Genomic DNA, 15,000 nt, shown 5'->3' with positions numbered 1-15,000 from the left:
AAAAGCTATGGTCAAGCATTTTACCACTCAGGTGTTCAGCAGATTTGAAAAAAATAGAAGCAAATTTTTGTTATGGATGTGGCGATTTAGTTCCTCATTTCCTTTGGACTTTGTTATTTGTGTTAATTAGTTACATAAATAATCAATGAAGTTCCTGTGCACATTACATATCATTAAACCTGCTGAAGTTTTCCTGGGTATGAAAGTATCCAGTCAATAGTAATAACTTCTTCACTAAATTAAAACCTCTTCCACCTTATCATTAGAGCATAAAGTTAATTACCCACTGCGACCAACAGTTTCTTTTAGTGAGCCGCCGTCCAGTGACAAGGACGAATAAATTAAATTTGAACCAGTAAAACGAGTTAGTAAACTTGTTTTGGCACTTGCGCGTGTTGTTATCTACGTAACTGCTGCGTTTGGGCGAGCCTACTGTGTAGTAATTTCCCACGAAATAAGACGAAGTGATGTCAAATATATCACGTGGATTGTGACGTACTTCGCACATGCTCGATGGAAAATCAAACGGTAGGAGAAACCAAATGCTCGCATGGTAAAAGTTAATCTAATGATTGTTAAATGATTTCTTGGTCCCTAATGTTATCTGCTATGACAGGAGTAGACGATGGTGCCACCGTTGTTGTCTCTGATAGTTCATCGTTGGTGGTAGTACTGTATGTGGGTCTAAGTTCATTGTCCACAACCCCCTCTGTTGAAGGAACATTTGAAGAATCTTGAATTTCCTCTAATCCCCTTCCATCTGCCACAACTCTTGGTGAAATGTTCTCAGTATTTGATGGCTCAGTCATTGCATTATGTGCGATGCCACCATTTACTTGATGTTGATAATCAAGATTACCTGGATAAGGTGGGGGTAGAGTGGTTTCATCTTCATTATCAGAACTTTCACTGTCACCAGATTGGAGGGTAAAAATTCTTTGAGATGGATTTTGGCCTGGCATCTGAGAGCCTGTAGCTGCAATTATATACACTTGCATGAACGCAGGGCTGTTTTCAGGAGTCGGAAATCTATCTGGATGATTCATAACTGGTACAAAAGAGAAAAGGTTGGGAAAAAATAAAATATTACAAAACCTATAACAAAATTTTATAAAATAAAATTAATTAATTAATTCAGAGGTTTAACCCCTTCAGTCCTGAGAGCGAGACTTTACTCTGTGTAAATTATGTCAGATGATTTTACTCATCCATGACGGCCGCTTCGGGGATGAATGAGTTAAAGGGGCTCTTGCCCCTACTAACTTTGCAACTTAACTTTAACCCATAAATTTTATCAAAGACTCGTGGCCAAAAGTTTACCATAGAGAGAAGACCGGTCTGCAAACTGACTCAGATGTGATTTGTCGCCTACGTGGTAAGCAACGAGAGACACAGGCCCACATTCTCTCTGGATGTAGTACTCTGGCACAAATGAAATACTTAGCGCGTCACAACGCTGCTTTGAAGCTAATCTTTTTCGAGCTGTTGAGAGAAGCTGAGCTTGTTGACATGGTGCCACCATCGTATTCGCCTGCAGAACCTAAGGCTCTTTACGAGAACGAGAAATCTAAAGCTTACTGGGACGTTCCCCTGCATGCCGAGAGTTACAGAAGTACGGTGTAACAGAATAGACGTGAGGCTGGTCTACAAGGAGGAGAAGAGGATTGTTTAGTTAGAGATGAGTTGCCCATGGATTTCAAATAGGGATTTGAAGGAAAAGGAGAAAGCACTGAAATATGCTCCCCTGTGGTACGAGCTTAGCAAGCAGCTGCCAGGGTACAGTGTACAGCAACACAATATTGTGGTTGATGCCTAGCTTAGGAGGATGCTCTGCAAGTGTGAGATCTAATATCAAGCAGCTGTTTGGCAGTAGAGGAGACTCTGTCCTGAGGCGAGTCCAAAAGCCAGTGGTATCAGGAACACTTAATATTGCAAGGAATTTTAAAATTGCAAGAAGATAAAACACCCCAGAGATGTGGATAACAGTTAATATAGATTTCACTAGAATACGACTTTTTATATACCGGTAATGGTTTTCGGTCAATAGATTTTGCTAGAAATACGACTTTTTACATAATTGTAGTTTTTTTTCAGGTTTTTAGTTTTGTTTATTCCTAATAAGAATCAATACTTCAGTAGAGACTGGTTCATGGGTTATGCTTTGGTGCCCATGTATTACCCGTAGTATTTTAAATCAGCATTCAGAAGTGTATACTGTGATAATAATACCTGTGCTGTAAGAAGGCGGAAAATCTGCTTGAAATGTATAAGACTCATCTGTACCCACAACCTCCCTCTGATGGGTACGTCGTTCAGCATATTCATTTTGCTGATTGCAGCAATTATTTCCTGTCATGAAACATCGCAACATGCCCACTCCAATGAATACCACTGCACAGAAAATTCCAGCCACAATGCCAGCAGTAGTTTGTGTTACATTGGAATCTATTAAAGAAAGAGGATTTCTGTAATTTGTTTTTTGAAAAATAATGTGGATTTTTACAGTCAAGCTATGTCATGCGTGACCAGTAGTTCTGAAATTTGAACTGAGTACTCAAATCTGGATCCCAGTTTTGAACTTTGCTCTTGAGATTCTGACTTTGCCATGGATTTTCAAATAGTTCACTATGAACTTTAGTTTTAGTACAAAATATAATTGGTGTTTGTAAAATGAAAACTATTTCCAGCACTTGATGAATTATCATTCAGTTATACATGTAGTGCATTTTTTGTGCCAACTTTCGGAAAAAAAATCAGAGATTCCATTCAAATCTCGGGAGCTCCAGTCTCGTGGATACTGGTCCACGCATGACATAGCTAGACTGTAAAGCACCAATTATTTTTGCTTTCTTAGGTTGTTACCGGTAGGTGTAAGGGCCAAAGGGAGGCAAGGGGCTATGAAAAAGCAATTTGGAACCTTCTCACAAACCCAAACATACATGTACAACAGTTCTTAGCATAAATACAAGGATAATCTCATGGCACAGTCCTAGTCTTGCATTGTCTCATATATTAATTTAGGGCTTTGGAGAGTAGTTGAGACATTTCCTAGAGTGGAAAGAAATTCTATGCATGTGAGCTTTTGGCCTACCAAAAAAACAGCAAATTCACCACCACACAGTCCCTTTGAAACGACGCATCTCTGATTAAAAAATCCCTTTTCATTTTTTGTTGTAATTAACATTGCTAAAGGTTTAGGGTTCCTATGTGGCCTTCATGGTTTGACTGGTGACCCTATCTAATAAACAAAAGGTACATACAATGAAACTATACTCCTAGTTTCTTGGTAGTCCACTGACATTTAGCCATGTCATAAATGATTAACTATTCTGCTTGACCCATGCCCTCTGCATTTGTGAAAATGCTAGGAGCTTGTAGCGACCGTGGCTTAACATGGGCTGGCTCCTGAATAGATTTTTAAGTTATTCACATTGCAGAATTGTAGTCAGTGTTAATTTGGAGGGAGATAACTTCCTTGTAGTGCCTAGAGTAAATACCACTAGTTATGGTCTTCATTTCTTGTCGTATTATATGGTAGTAAGGTATGGAATTCTCTTGCAAATGCTAAGAGAACAATCCAGGAATTAAGTAATTAATTTAAGTCTGCAATTTAAAAAATGAAATTCAATACTGACTGCTGCACCTTTTGTAGTGGTTGATTTTTCATCCTTAACTTTTATTAAGTTCTAGGTATATCTACATGTATCAATATAGTGCCAATGAGCAAAAACCTGTACTGGTACATGTATTGTGGGTGGAAAGGGAATTCCTTTTTTTTTTTTTTTACAGTTGCTAGGTTATCTTATTGGAAAGAATAAAATAAAATCAGGTTTGCAGAGGATGTTATCAGTAAGAAACTTTAATTTGAAAATCTGAATCATTTATCGACGAGATGTTGAATACAACATTATTGTATATGTTAGTCAGAATAAAAGGATTAAAGCTCCCATGTGAAGATTACAACAGAACAAAAGTACGCACATGCTTTGATTGGTCAATGCTAAATGGGAACATCTTCCCCTATATTTCCTAATATGTTCATATTGTAATCATGTAATATCAGTGAAGTACTACATACAATGAACAAAGCATAATGACTAATAACTGTGTGAATTGAACTGTGACAACACACCAGCAAGTCACTGGCACATAGTAGTTTGCGAGTGCTTTGAATCTGAGTTGAACTTTCAGTTCAATTTTGACCAAAGTAGGCAACATGCTGGTTCAATTCAGTGGCAAACATTTCATGACCACTGTGTTTACTCAGCAAATTTTCAGTAAAGTTTTTCACAGTGACATCATCCACTTCTCAAATCAAAATTGCAAGGTGTTCAGGTATGAAGTGGTTTCCCCCGATAAACTAGTCTGGTATTTATCCTTTCACTGTATAATATAAAACAAACAGCCTGGACTAAAATAAATGTCAAAAAGAGCTTGAAAGCAGCATACTACATGTATAAATGGGTGAATTCCGAAGATTGGCTCGGTAAAACGATTGATTTGTGTATATAATGCTGTTGTGTGCCCTTTGACATTTGCAATGGCCTGAACCTCCTGGTACAAATTTGTACCCAAGGCAAATAAAATAAAATGTTACTCACTGTGATCAAGATTAGCTTCATAATGAAGAGAAAATCCAGTATGTGAATTATAGTTCTCTGGATCCCCATCAGAATATGAAAAAAACTGCACAGTGAAAGATGATTCTGCTATTCTTATAGATACAGGAATTGCATTTCCACAAAACGTCCCTTCCAATGTTGCTCCAGTGTCTTTGGTAAGTAACAAACTGTGTATTGCAACATTATCCTTGCACTGATCACCTGATTTTGGTGGCAGATCAAAGGCACTGTTGAAAGTGATTACACAATAAATAATTATTGAGTTTGGGGTGAATATTTCATCATGGCCAGAAAACACCTGGTCCAGCATTATCAATACCACTATCATTACCATCAGTAATAGTGCCAGAAATACTTAACCATCAGCATTCTAAATGTACCAGTATGACTATGCATGAGCACCAACACCAAAACCAGTTACTGAACCACCTTTGCCAGTACCAGAACCAGTAGCATCAACAGCATTCAGCTATTAAAAGTACCACTAACCACACTGTGGCATCAAAATCAATACAAGTGCCAGTACCACCACAAGTCAGCACCTAACACCTTGGAGTTGTGCTAATGTGCGAGCCAGCGAGCCATGGCTGCAAGCCATGCGAGGCATGACTGTGAGTCATGGGAGCCATGGCTGCGAGTCATACGAGCCAACATGGCGAGCCATTCGAGTCACACAGTCATTGAAAGCTAACCATTTTCAAATGAGTGCTTAGACTTAAGGAGGCTAGAAAGAGTTTTCAGCTGAGTGCGCGCGCGTAAGCCACACACGCAATTCGTAAGCTGCTTGCGTCAGCTCATGATTAAAATGGGTCACCAGAAATAAACAAATACCGCTAATATCGCTTACCTTTCTCCAATTCCTATATACATGGCATATAAATAGACATCTCCTATTCACAAAAACTACGAAAATTCTACTTAAACGGTTTAATAGTTACTTAAATCCGTTTATGTTGACCTGTAGCTCCACTCGCGCGCGGACTCGAATGAGCGGGTGACGCATGCGTAAATGCTGATCTTGTAACCCCCTAATTTTTCCTGATTTTGCAAATTTTACTCGTTTATATCTCTGCTTCTGGACGGTGAATTTTTTTCATTTTTTGCATGTTAGCTTAGATTAATTTACACCGTTTGTCTTTCAAATTTAAAAAAATTCTATAGGTGAAAAAAATAATTTGAGACACAATTCAAAAAAACTTACTTTTCTGAAAAACTGACCTACAGATTTTGTTGAATTTTAAATATTTTAGAGTCAGTATTTCTAACATTATCTGGTAACGATGAATGGGAAAATTTCATCGTCCTGTTTCTTCAAAAAGGACCACATATGTTGATTTTAAGGCTCAAAGAAATGCCTAATATTGTTGCCATGGTAACATCATTTTTCCAGAAAACATAGTGTGAGAAATCTACGATAGGTACTTAATACCCTGGCCAAATTTCGTCTTGATATGATTGCCCTAACTGTATCTAAGGACAGAATATGTTTATTTGTTTGAAAAAAGGAGAAACTATTTCGAGTCTCCTTAACTGTTTATCAGCACTATTTGAAATGGGTGCTTAGACTTAAATACGAAATTTGCATGGCTTGCATGGCTTGCTGGCTCATAGATTTGGCAGACCCAATCCCTTGAGGCAATCAATTGAAATGTGTCAATGGCACCTTGGTGCCATTCAAGTGTATGTTTTGTGCTTAACGAATTGACAATGTTATTAGTCACCTGAATGACACTTTGATGTCCACAACTGTATCATCTACAGACACGAACCAGGTGCACACAAGCCCAGCAGGGTACGGTGAAGGATAATTTGGAGATTCAATGGTTCCAGAAGACTCACTGAGGAGACCTCCACAATGGGAAATTCCTAATTAAACATAAATTTTAACAAATACAATTAACCGACTGTGCCATCCTTGCTCCTGATGACTTGAACATTGGAATAATTTGCAAAATTATGGTTGTTCACTAAAAAGGATCCACTCCTGGCTCAATTTGTTTTCAGAATTCACTTCTACCAAACTTTGCAAACAGACGACTGGTTCCCCGAAGTAAATAATGGAGATTTTATCTCTCACAGTCCACTCAAAAACTATTTCCCTCAAGTTTAACCATGTTGCTGTATGTTCTCACTCTCATTTGAATTCATTTTGAATTATTAAGAGCCTGTAAATCATCTTGAAAGCTAAGTGCACTTCCTTCACTAAAAAAGGAATTGTATTTACAAAGACAACATACTTCAGAGTAACTCGAGTGCAACATCGGCTCACCTTGGGCCAATGAGTATTCAAAAAGGCTCACTGCAAACAAAATAAAGTACAAGTGGATCAGTTTTTTCTTTAAAATCAATAAACATGGTAATTTCCAACAATCTGATATAATTTCAATTCAAATAAGGCTTTTAATCTTTTTCATCCCATGGTTTACATTTAACATAATTTTTTTCTAAAGTGTACTTTGATTTTCTGCAAGCAAGGCATTGTAAATTTAACAAATCGAATGTGGTTCAGAATTGTCCATACCCTTATCGACAACAAAAGTTGTCATCACAGTGGTTAAAAAAAATAGAATCAACAAATTTGACCACTGTGATGGCAAATATGGTTATTGATAAGAGTACAGACAACGCTGAACCACATTGGATTGGTTTTTTACCACAATATTCATTGTCAAAGAAAATGTCCATTTCAGAACATGACCACGACAGTGACACAAAGGAGGAGCAAACGTTGTCTACAGTATAACTTTCTCGCATTTTGATTGGTTTATTTCCCAAAATGAGCATTTCTGATTGGCTATACAATTGCATGCAGACCTGCCAACTCTCCAGGTTTTTCTCTTTTCTCCAGGCCTCCCGGCAAAGACGGTAAATCTCCCAGCTTTTTCCAGATTCAGACAAGAAGTGAAAAAAAGTGTGAATTCTATTTGGTCCCTTTTCTTCACTGATCAATTGCATGCTTCACACTGGTTCCTAGAGGGTACCACTAATGCATTAAGTGATTTTTAAGACCTCACTAAGTCTTAATGAAAGGTAATGCACTTTTCATACGTTTGAAAAAAAGTTCTTAAAAGTAACCTTTCCTTTAAATCACAAGTGCAACTGCAAGTATCATGTTTCAATTCTGTAATGTTTTAGTATTTGATGCTGAATATCAAGGTGAGAGAGAGATAGAAACAATGCGGTCAACTCTAGTTTTAATGAATGAACATGTACCGAGAAACAGAGGACAATCAAGAACGTACCGTTGTACTCACGAGATAACTAGATTAACTGTGCGCATCAAATTATGTTTAGTTACAAAAGTCACATTCGGTTGGTATTCAAAAAACATCAAACAAGTCAATTTCGTGACATCTCCCTTTCCTTAATTAATTAAGTCATCAAATAATCCTTGTGCCAAGCAGGGGCTTTCTTCACATGAGAGGACCGTCGCGGGGCATTGACCCGCCGGGCTTGCACTGTAGGTTCTGTCTCAGCTGTGATTGATGGTGGTGTTTCTTGGCTGATGTTGGGAGATTCCAGGCTGTAGTGTGGAAGGTCTTCATCGGATTTAGAGGGTGGTGGTTGCTCAAACCTTGTTCTGAGTTGACATCTGTTCTGATGATAGAGAACGGTTGGTTACGACCTTAACACAACTGCCAAGCTAAACCATTTGATGTCGCCAGTGAGTTTCATTCTAACTGCTCGACCTGGCTGAATTGGGGATAACGGTTAACTCTTTTTGTGTGTCACTCTCAGGGGTCAATGGGTTAAAGGTCAAAGTGCTCTCTCTATTTTTGGGCCACACATGGAGCTTTGTTTTGCCAAGGATTTGTTGTCGTTCACCAGTGTCGGACATGATACATTTATTGAACTCTTGAAGCTTGGTGAGGGAAGAATCTCCAGTTATATTAAGGACTTGTACAATTTCAGGGACCGGCAGTAAATTGCATTCGGACCAAGTATCTTCTTGAAATTGGACCTTGTTTCCTGTTTGTCTTCTTGTGACAAGCAAACAAACTAGAGCTTTTTTAACACGGGGGTTGCGCTCTTCATCCACTACACATATTTCATATTGGTTGTCAGAATCTTCCACAGAAACCACTAGCTTACTGCAGCAAAGGGATTGATAGTGGTTTAGGTTTCCACATCGGTGACATTTTTGACGAAATGCCAGACATTATGTCTTGTGGTTTTTGTTCCTGACATCTGCTGCAGTAGGCACACGATGCCTGCATTTATAGGTTTCCTTTTCCGGCACGCAAGGGTGTAGGTGCTTTAGAAGCTCTGTTTATTTCTCAGCGCCCATTTTTAAACATATTTACACTGACTTGTCCACCCATAAGCTTCACTTGTTGCTTGGTTTGTTCTGCTTCTTTAATTAAATCTACGGCCTTTTGCAAGTTACATTAAATCACTGAATCGAAGCAACCTTTCACGCATTTTATCACCACATATACCTAAGACAATTTTGTCATGCAAAATCTAATCTGGGGTGATATCTCCATGCTGACAATTTTTTGCAATTATTGTCCTTAATTCTGTTAGATACGCTGCTGTACCTTCATCTAATTCTTGCTTTCGATTATTAAATCTACAGCGTTCGTAGATAACCTGTGTTCGAGGCTCACAGTACTCATCAAATTTTGCAAGCACATGTTCTATGTTTGCTTCGTCTTCATCTTCTCCCCATTCAAAGGCATTGACAGCCTTTGTTGCCTCTTTCCTTGCCTCTACTGTTTGAAGATTCCTGTGGCAATTTCATATCGTGTCAACACTTTCTTCCACACTTTCCAATATTATTTGTGGCTAAGTTGCTGACCATGACAAGAGCTTTTGGTGGTGGTGGTGACTGGAGGCATGTAAATTTGTGGAGGCATTGCTTCCTGACGGGGTAATGCTACTGGCGTTGATCCTGTATCCATCAGTTTGGTTCAGTGTTGTTCTGACACCATGTAACATTTCAGTATTTGACGTCAAATATCAAGGTGAGACAGAGAAAGAGACATTGGGCTTAACTTCAGTTTTAATGAATGAACATAGGAGATACACAGAAAAATCAAGAAGGTACTGTTGTATGCGCGGTGGCCTCATGGTTAAAGTGCTCGACTCTGGATCGAGTGGTCCGGGTTCGGGTCCTGGCTGGGGACATTGTGTTGTGTTCTTGGGCAAGACACTTTACTCTCACAGTACCTCTCTCCACCCAGGTGTATAAATGGGTACCGCCAAAATGCTGGGGGTAACCCTGTGATGGACTGGCATCCCATCTAGGGGGAGTAGAAATTCCTAGTCGCTTCATGCTAATGAAACCGGAGATAAGTGCTGGCCTGAATGGGCCTTCTGGCTCGTAAGCAGAGACTTTTTTACTGTTGTACTCACGAGATAACTAGATTAAAGGCCCAGTAATACAGGCAACATTTTTCGTGCAATTTGTCGTGCAACAATATTGCCTTGCAAGTTGAGATGGTTTGTTGCGTGTATTACCACCTTCTTGTGCAACAAATTTTTTTGTTGCGAAGAGTACACGTCAGTTTTACTTTTTGCAACATGGAAATTTGTTGCGTAAGAAGGTGCTAATACGTGCGACCAACCATCTCAACTTGCAACGCAACATCGTTGTGTTACACTATGTAAATATCTCACACCTTCTCACTACCACATATTGTAAATATCTCACACCTTCTCACTAGCATCTATTGCACAGCACGCACAACCACCTAATTACCATAAAACACTACCGCCACACATTTATATAAATTAGGCAGTTATTCAAATAAATCATTAAGTAAAGTACGATTGTCCGGGTGAGTGTAGTCCTGAGAAGGACTGTTTGAGATGACATTACCTGACGTTTCGACAACCTGAGCTGAAGTCATCTTCAGAGTCAAGGACTTCCGCTCAGGTTGTCAAAACGTCAGTCAATGTCATCTCAAACAGTCCTTCTCAGGACTACACTAACCCGGACGATCGTACTTTACTTAATGATATGACTCCTGGGTTCAAACCATTTACAATTTTATTCAAATAAAGATCAGTTCTTCATAAGGCAAACGGAGTAAACAACAGTTGCGCGACAAGTTGCACGAAAAATGTTGCTCGTATTACTGGGCCTTAACTGTATATCAAATACATGTAATGTTTAGTTAATTACAAAGTCACATCCGGTTGGTATTAAAAAAACATCAAACAAGTGTGTAAGCCCAGGCCAGAAAACTAGAGCTGGTCACTCCATTCTAAGGTTCTGTATGTGCAATGTTATCACACCACAACACAAACCCACATTTATTGTCAAGTTCTGGAATCTGAGCACCGGGCTGTCACGCGGGAGGTCGTGAGTTCAACTCCGGCCGGACCAACACTCAGGGTCTTTAAATAACTGAGGAGAAAGTGCTGCCTTTGTGATTACATCTGCAAATGGTTAGACTTTCTAGTCTTCTCGGATAAGGACGATAAGCCGGAGGTCCCGTCTCACAACCCTTGTTCATTAACTCTGTGGGACGTTAAAGATCCCACACACTATTCGAAAAGAGTAGGGGACAGTGTTCCCGGTGTTGTGGTCTGACCTTTCCAGCATGTGGTCGGCTTGACAGGATTAGCTTGAAGGGCTTCTGTGTGAATGAGACCACAATTGTGTATAACAGCCAGAAGCCAGGCTACTTAGTCAAGTGCTGGAGCCTTACTCAAACCTCAAACCTCAAACCTCACTCAAACACCATGAGTTGAAGGACACAGAGAGGCGTTTGCTAAATTAAAGCAAAAGGGGGACCATGAGAGAGATCTCTATTAAGATTGTAAAACATGTACACAATTATTTTTTATTGAATCTCGCTTCTTACCTAGAACAGCCAGAATTAAGAAGTTGATGAGCGAGTGATCCCGAAAATGTTCCATGAAATTTAACTCTTACTTAACCAAGTGTACGTCAAACAGCGCTGTTAAACCAGAAATGCAGGAGGGGCACTCCGTTTGTGCAGCCGTCAAGGTGTCAAGGCACCTTCTTCTTGCTAATGTAGTACTTGCACCAAAGATAAACGCTCGATGTCTCCTCAAATCCTAGAATATAAAAACCGATCACAATCCAAAGGCTTTGAAATTCCTTTGAAATACGCACTGGAACGTCTGAGCCCGCGTTGTTTATGTCTGACCACTTACATCCCGAAAGACGACTGGAGACGAGTGAAATGAAAAGATGGGATAAATAAACCTGAAGTAGCTATTAAAAAACGGCCGTCAACAAAGTGAGTGGTAAATGACACAAATGAGGGAATTACACTTAATGGGCTTCAGTGGGAAGTTATTAGGAAATCACTTTCTCTTTTTCTCGCTATCGTATCTGATTCCTTGTCGGATACCGTGCACTTGATGGATTTTAAGGGGATGCTTCTGTAAAGTGAGAATGCACAATGTTTTTCATCGTCTTTGATGTTCTTGCAAATGACGTCATGAAATTCCCGCGGGTTATTACGACAACTTCCGACCATGATGCGACCATGGACGACCATTCTTCGACTACAAAGAGCTTTTGGTGTTTGGAGCGAAAATTGACAGTTTTCAGGTGCACCGGCCAGGGCATCAATATATATTATTTGACCTATCGCATGTGTGGATTTGTTTTTACACGGAAATAGAGGTTGACGGATGCGAAACTCATAATTTCGGGGATATTGATCCTGTGGAAGTCTCTGGCTCGTCTTTCAGTCGTCTTTCCGGCCATATTTGGCTGATACGGCTTTATCACTAAAGCAGACAAACAAGTTATTCTGTTTTGAAGAGCTCGATCTTCAATATGACTGCCTGATAGAAGTTCAAAATGTATTTGTATATTTAAAGGTGGAAATCCTTGTTCAAAAGTTGTTTTGACGCATAAACTGTGCGTTGTTGTCATTTTGAGGACACATGAAAGATCATGACCCACCGACTCATCTCGAATGGCAAATCTCGTTGACAAAAAAGTCTTGAGTCCTGTTGTTTATGGGCTGAATTCTTTATAATGTAAGGCAAAGGATGGCTGCAAGTTCAAACGAGGTACAAAATGACACGAATGGCCAGAAAGAAACTGATAACCCGCTTTCGGAATCAAGTAACAGCCACAGCCGCTCAAACAGTTCCGTCTGCCCTCCCGTTTGGCGAGTGGTGTTTGTCAGCTCCAAAGTTCGACAAGTCGCAGTTCTGAACTCGGCAGCACGGTCGTCGGTTATATTCCTGCCTTATAAATTTGATAACACAACGTTGGACTCTCTTCTTCTCCAAGCAAAAGAAACACTTAACGGGCGCAAAGCTGAGAGCATAGCATTTCTTGTGCACGCGCAAGGTAATACGGGGCTGTGTTCAAATGATGATCAGGTAAGGTGTTGTGGTTTTGTTTGAAAATTTATTATTATTTCTTAATCCTGAAGTTTGCTATTCTTCTTTGCATTGTATGCAAGGTCAACGCAACTATTGCCGTCGTGCAATATCAAGATCTTTTGAGCATTTTGGAATGAAATTCGTTTCGGGAAATTCAGTCGGGTATTGGACTCTTGGAGACATAAGCCAGCGAAAGCTGATTAAAACGACCCTTTCAGACGTGAATTGTTGACAGAATTCCAACTTTTGTATGAGCATTATAAAACGGAATCATTCCGCGCGCAGCTGGTGCTGCAGGTATTGTTTACTCACTAAGATCTTAGTTGATTTTGTCACTGCATAATCGTTTTATGGACGTTAAGACTAAGTCATAGCTCGTTTTAGCAGCTGACAAACTTTTTTACTGGAAGGTTATGTCTTGCGTTGTTAGTTAAAATAATAATATTTTGTTATTGAATTTTTGAACACTCTCAGAACGCTAACACTTCTTGTGCATGATTTATGCAACTTTAATTTGTCCTGACGTTGTTAAGGTGTCATGTTGCTGTGTACGTTCATTGTACTTTCGTGGTGATAGGATAAAGCTTTCTTTTGATACACTTTTGTCCTTACTCAAACTCAGAATTCAGATCTGGGAACTTTTTCATGAGTAATCAGAATTTCAGGTGGGTTTGCTGGACAAAAAAACCTGGAGATGCAGGGTGCTTATCATTTTTTGGAAAATTCCTGTTGGGTTAGCTGTACTGTTTTGTAGTGGTTTAATGGTCAGAGAATTTTCAGGCATAATGACCAACCGGACGAAATTGCACTTACGATAAAAATGTTCCAATAGTGCTGGGGCCCGGAAACACATGAATCCGTAAAACGGAATTTAAATCTGATTGGAAAATCAGGAGTGCCTCTGGAAATACTCTACCAGATTTTCCAGAAAATGACTGTTTTATTTGACATTTAACCAAGATTTCCGAGATTTTTGGCTGAAAGGTGAGCACCCACTGGCTATTTAGAAAATAGATCAAGGATCTTACAGTCAAGGAGGGTGTTATCGAGGTGGATAACACCCACAGGGTGTTATCGAGGTGGATAACACCCTCCTTGATCTGTAAGAATTCTTTAACTAGACAGACCTGTAAATTTTTTATTTAATCATCAATTTCAATACAAATTTCTTCTCTCTCCAAGGTTATTTCGCTTAATGCAGTGAAAGATCATGATGATCTTCAGGCTTTCTTCATTCAACTTGTCAAAGACTTTCTTGATGTTGATTCACCCGGGGCCAGATTAGATTTCCTTGCTTGTCCACTGGCACAGAGTAATGACGCTCTGGAAATTATGCAGATCTTAGAAGAATTGACTCGGGTAGGCTTTTTAAAAATAGTATATGTAGTTGTAAACCAGTACTTACTGTAACCCTTTCGTTCCTACAATTGAAACATTCGTTCTCCCAACTAGTACCATAGAGTTCTTTGTTGGGTAGTTATGAGAATTTGGTGTTATACAGTACCGTGCAAAAGTAACTTGACAGTGTCGACTCGATCCTTGCGAGAATCGAGGATCGAGAATTGAGTCGAGGATTGAGAGTCGATTCACTAGGAATCAAACTTGATCCTCGACACTCGATTCTTGCAAAATCGCCAACGTGAAACGTCGTCAATTATTCATACTCATTCAACTTTCACGAAAGCGTTACTTTTCGATTTAATAACAAAAGGATCTGTTTAATAGGAAAACGAGATAGCGGCTATCATTCCTGTGTGTCCTCTTTTCAAAACTACAATCTTATGTCGTGGATTGAAATATAAAAGCAAGACAGTGAGCTTTACCGCGTGCTGGATTTTATCGTGAATCAAATGTAAATTTCCATTGTAAACATTGAGAGATATTTGCATACTGTGCGTCCAACCAAGTAACCCAACGATTCATGTATTTTTACATCTCTTCTTAAATTCAATGATCTGAAGGAAAGTTATATTGATGGTGGAATCTTGGTGCTAGACTTGTTCACCGGTATCAGGTTTCATTCTTTGAAAACAACAAGTGCTGCGAGCGACCT

General features: G+C 39.4%; 2 protein-coding genes across 2 annotated transcripts in view; one reads left to right on the top strand and one right to left on the bottom strand.

The window, feature by feature from the left end:
* LOC138007811 (uncharacterized) overlaps positions 1–11,713 on the bottom strand; it is a 12,517-nt gene extending 804 nt beyond the window's left edge. Inside the window, exons 1-6 of the mRNA XM_068854890.1 lie at positions 11,438–11,713; positions 6,892–6,921; positions 6,344–6,488; positions 4,602–4,849; positions 2,230–2,445; positions 1–1,048 (exon numbers count right to left, since the gene is read on the bottom strand). The exon at positions 1–1,048 is cut by the window's left edge and continues 804 nt beyond it. Coding sequence (XP_068710991.1) covers positions 576–1,048; positions 2,230–2,445; positions 4,602–4,849; positions 6,344–6,488; positions 6,892–6,921; positions 11,438–11,492 — 1,167 coding nt within the window. The 5' untranslated portion in view covers positions 11,493–11,713 and the 3' untranslated portion in view covers positions 1–575. The remainder of the gene's footprint in view (positions 1,049–2,229; positions 2,446–4,601; positions 4,850–6,343; positions 6,489–6,891; positions 6,922–11,437) is intronic.
* Positions 11,714–11,775: 62 nt separating this feature from the next.
* LOC138007810 (uncharacterized) overlaps positions 11,776–15,000 on the top strand; it is a 54,672-nt gene continuing 51,447 nt past the window's right edge. Inside the window, exons 1-2 of the mRNA XM_068854889.1 lie at positions 11,776–12,944; positions 14,130–14,306. Of these exons, the coding sequence (XP_068710990.1) occupies positions 12,606–12,944; positions 14,130–14,306 (516 nt within the window). The 5' untranslated portion in view covers positions 11,776–12,605. The remainder of the gene's footprint in view (positions 12,945–14,129; positions 14,307–15,000) is intronic.

Source organism: Montipora foliosa, chromosome 6, assembly GCF_036669935.1.
Source record: "Montipora foliosa isolate CH-2021 chromosome 6, ASM3666993v2, whole genome shotgun sequence".
NCBI lineage: Eukaryota > Metazoa > Cnidaria > Anthozoa > Scleractinia > Acroporidae > Montipora > Montipora foliosa.
The sequence above is the reverse complement of the archived record's forward strand: the minus strand, read 5'-3'. Positions and strand labels throughout refer to the sequence as shown.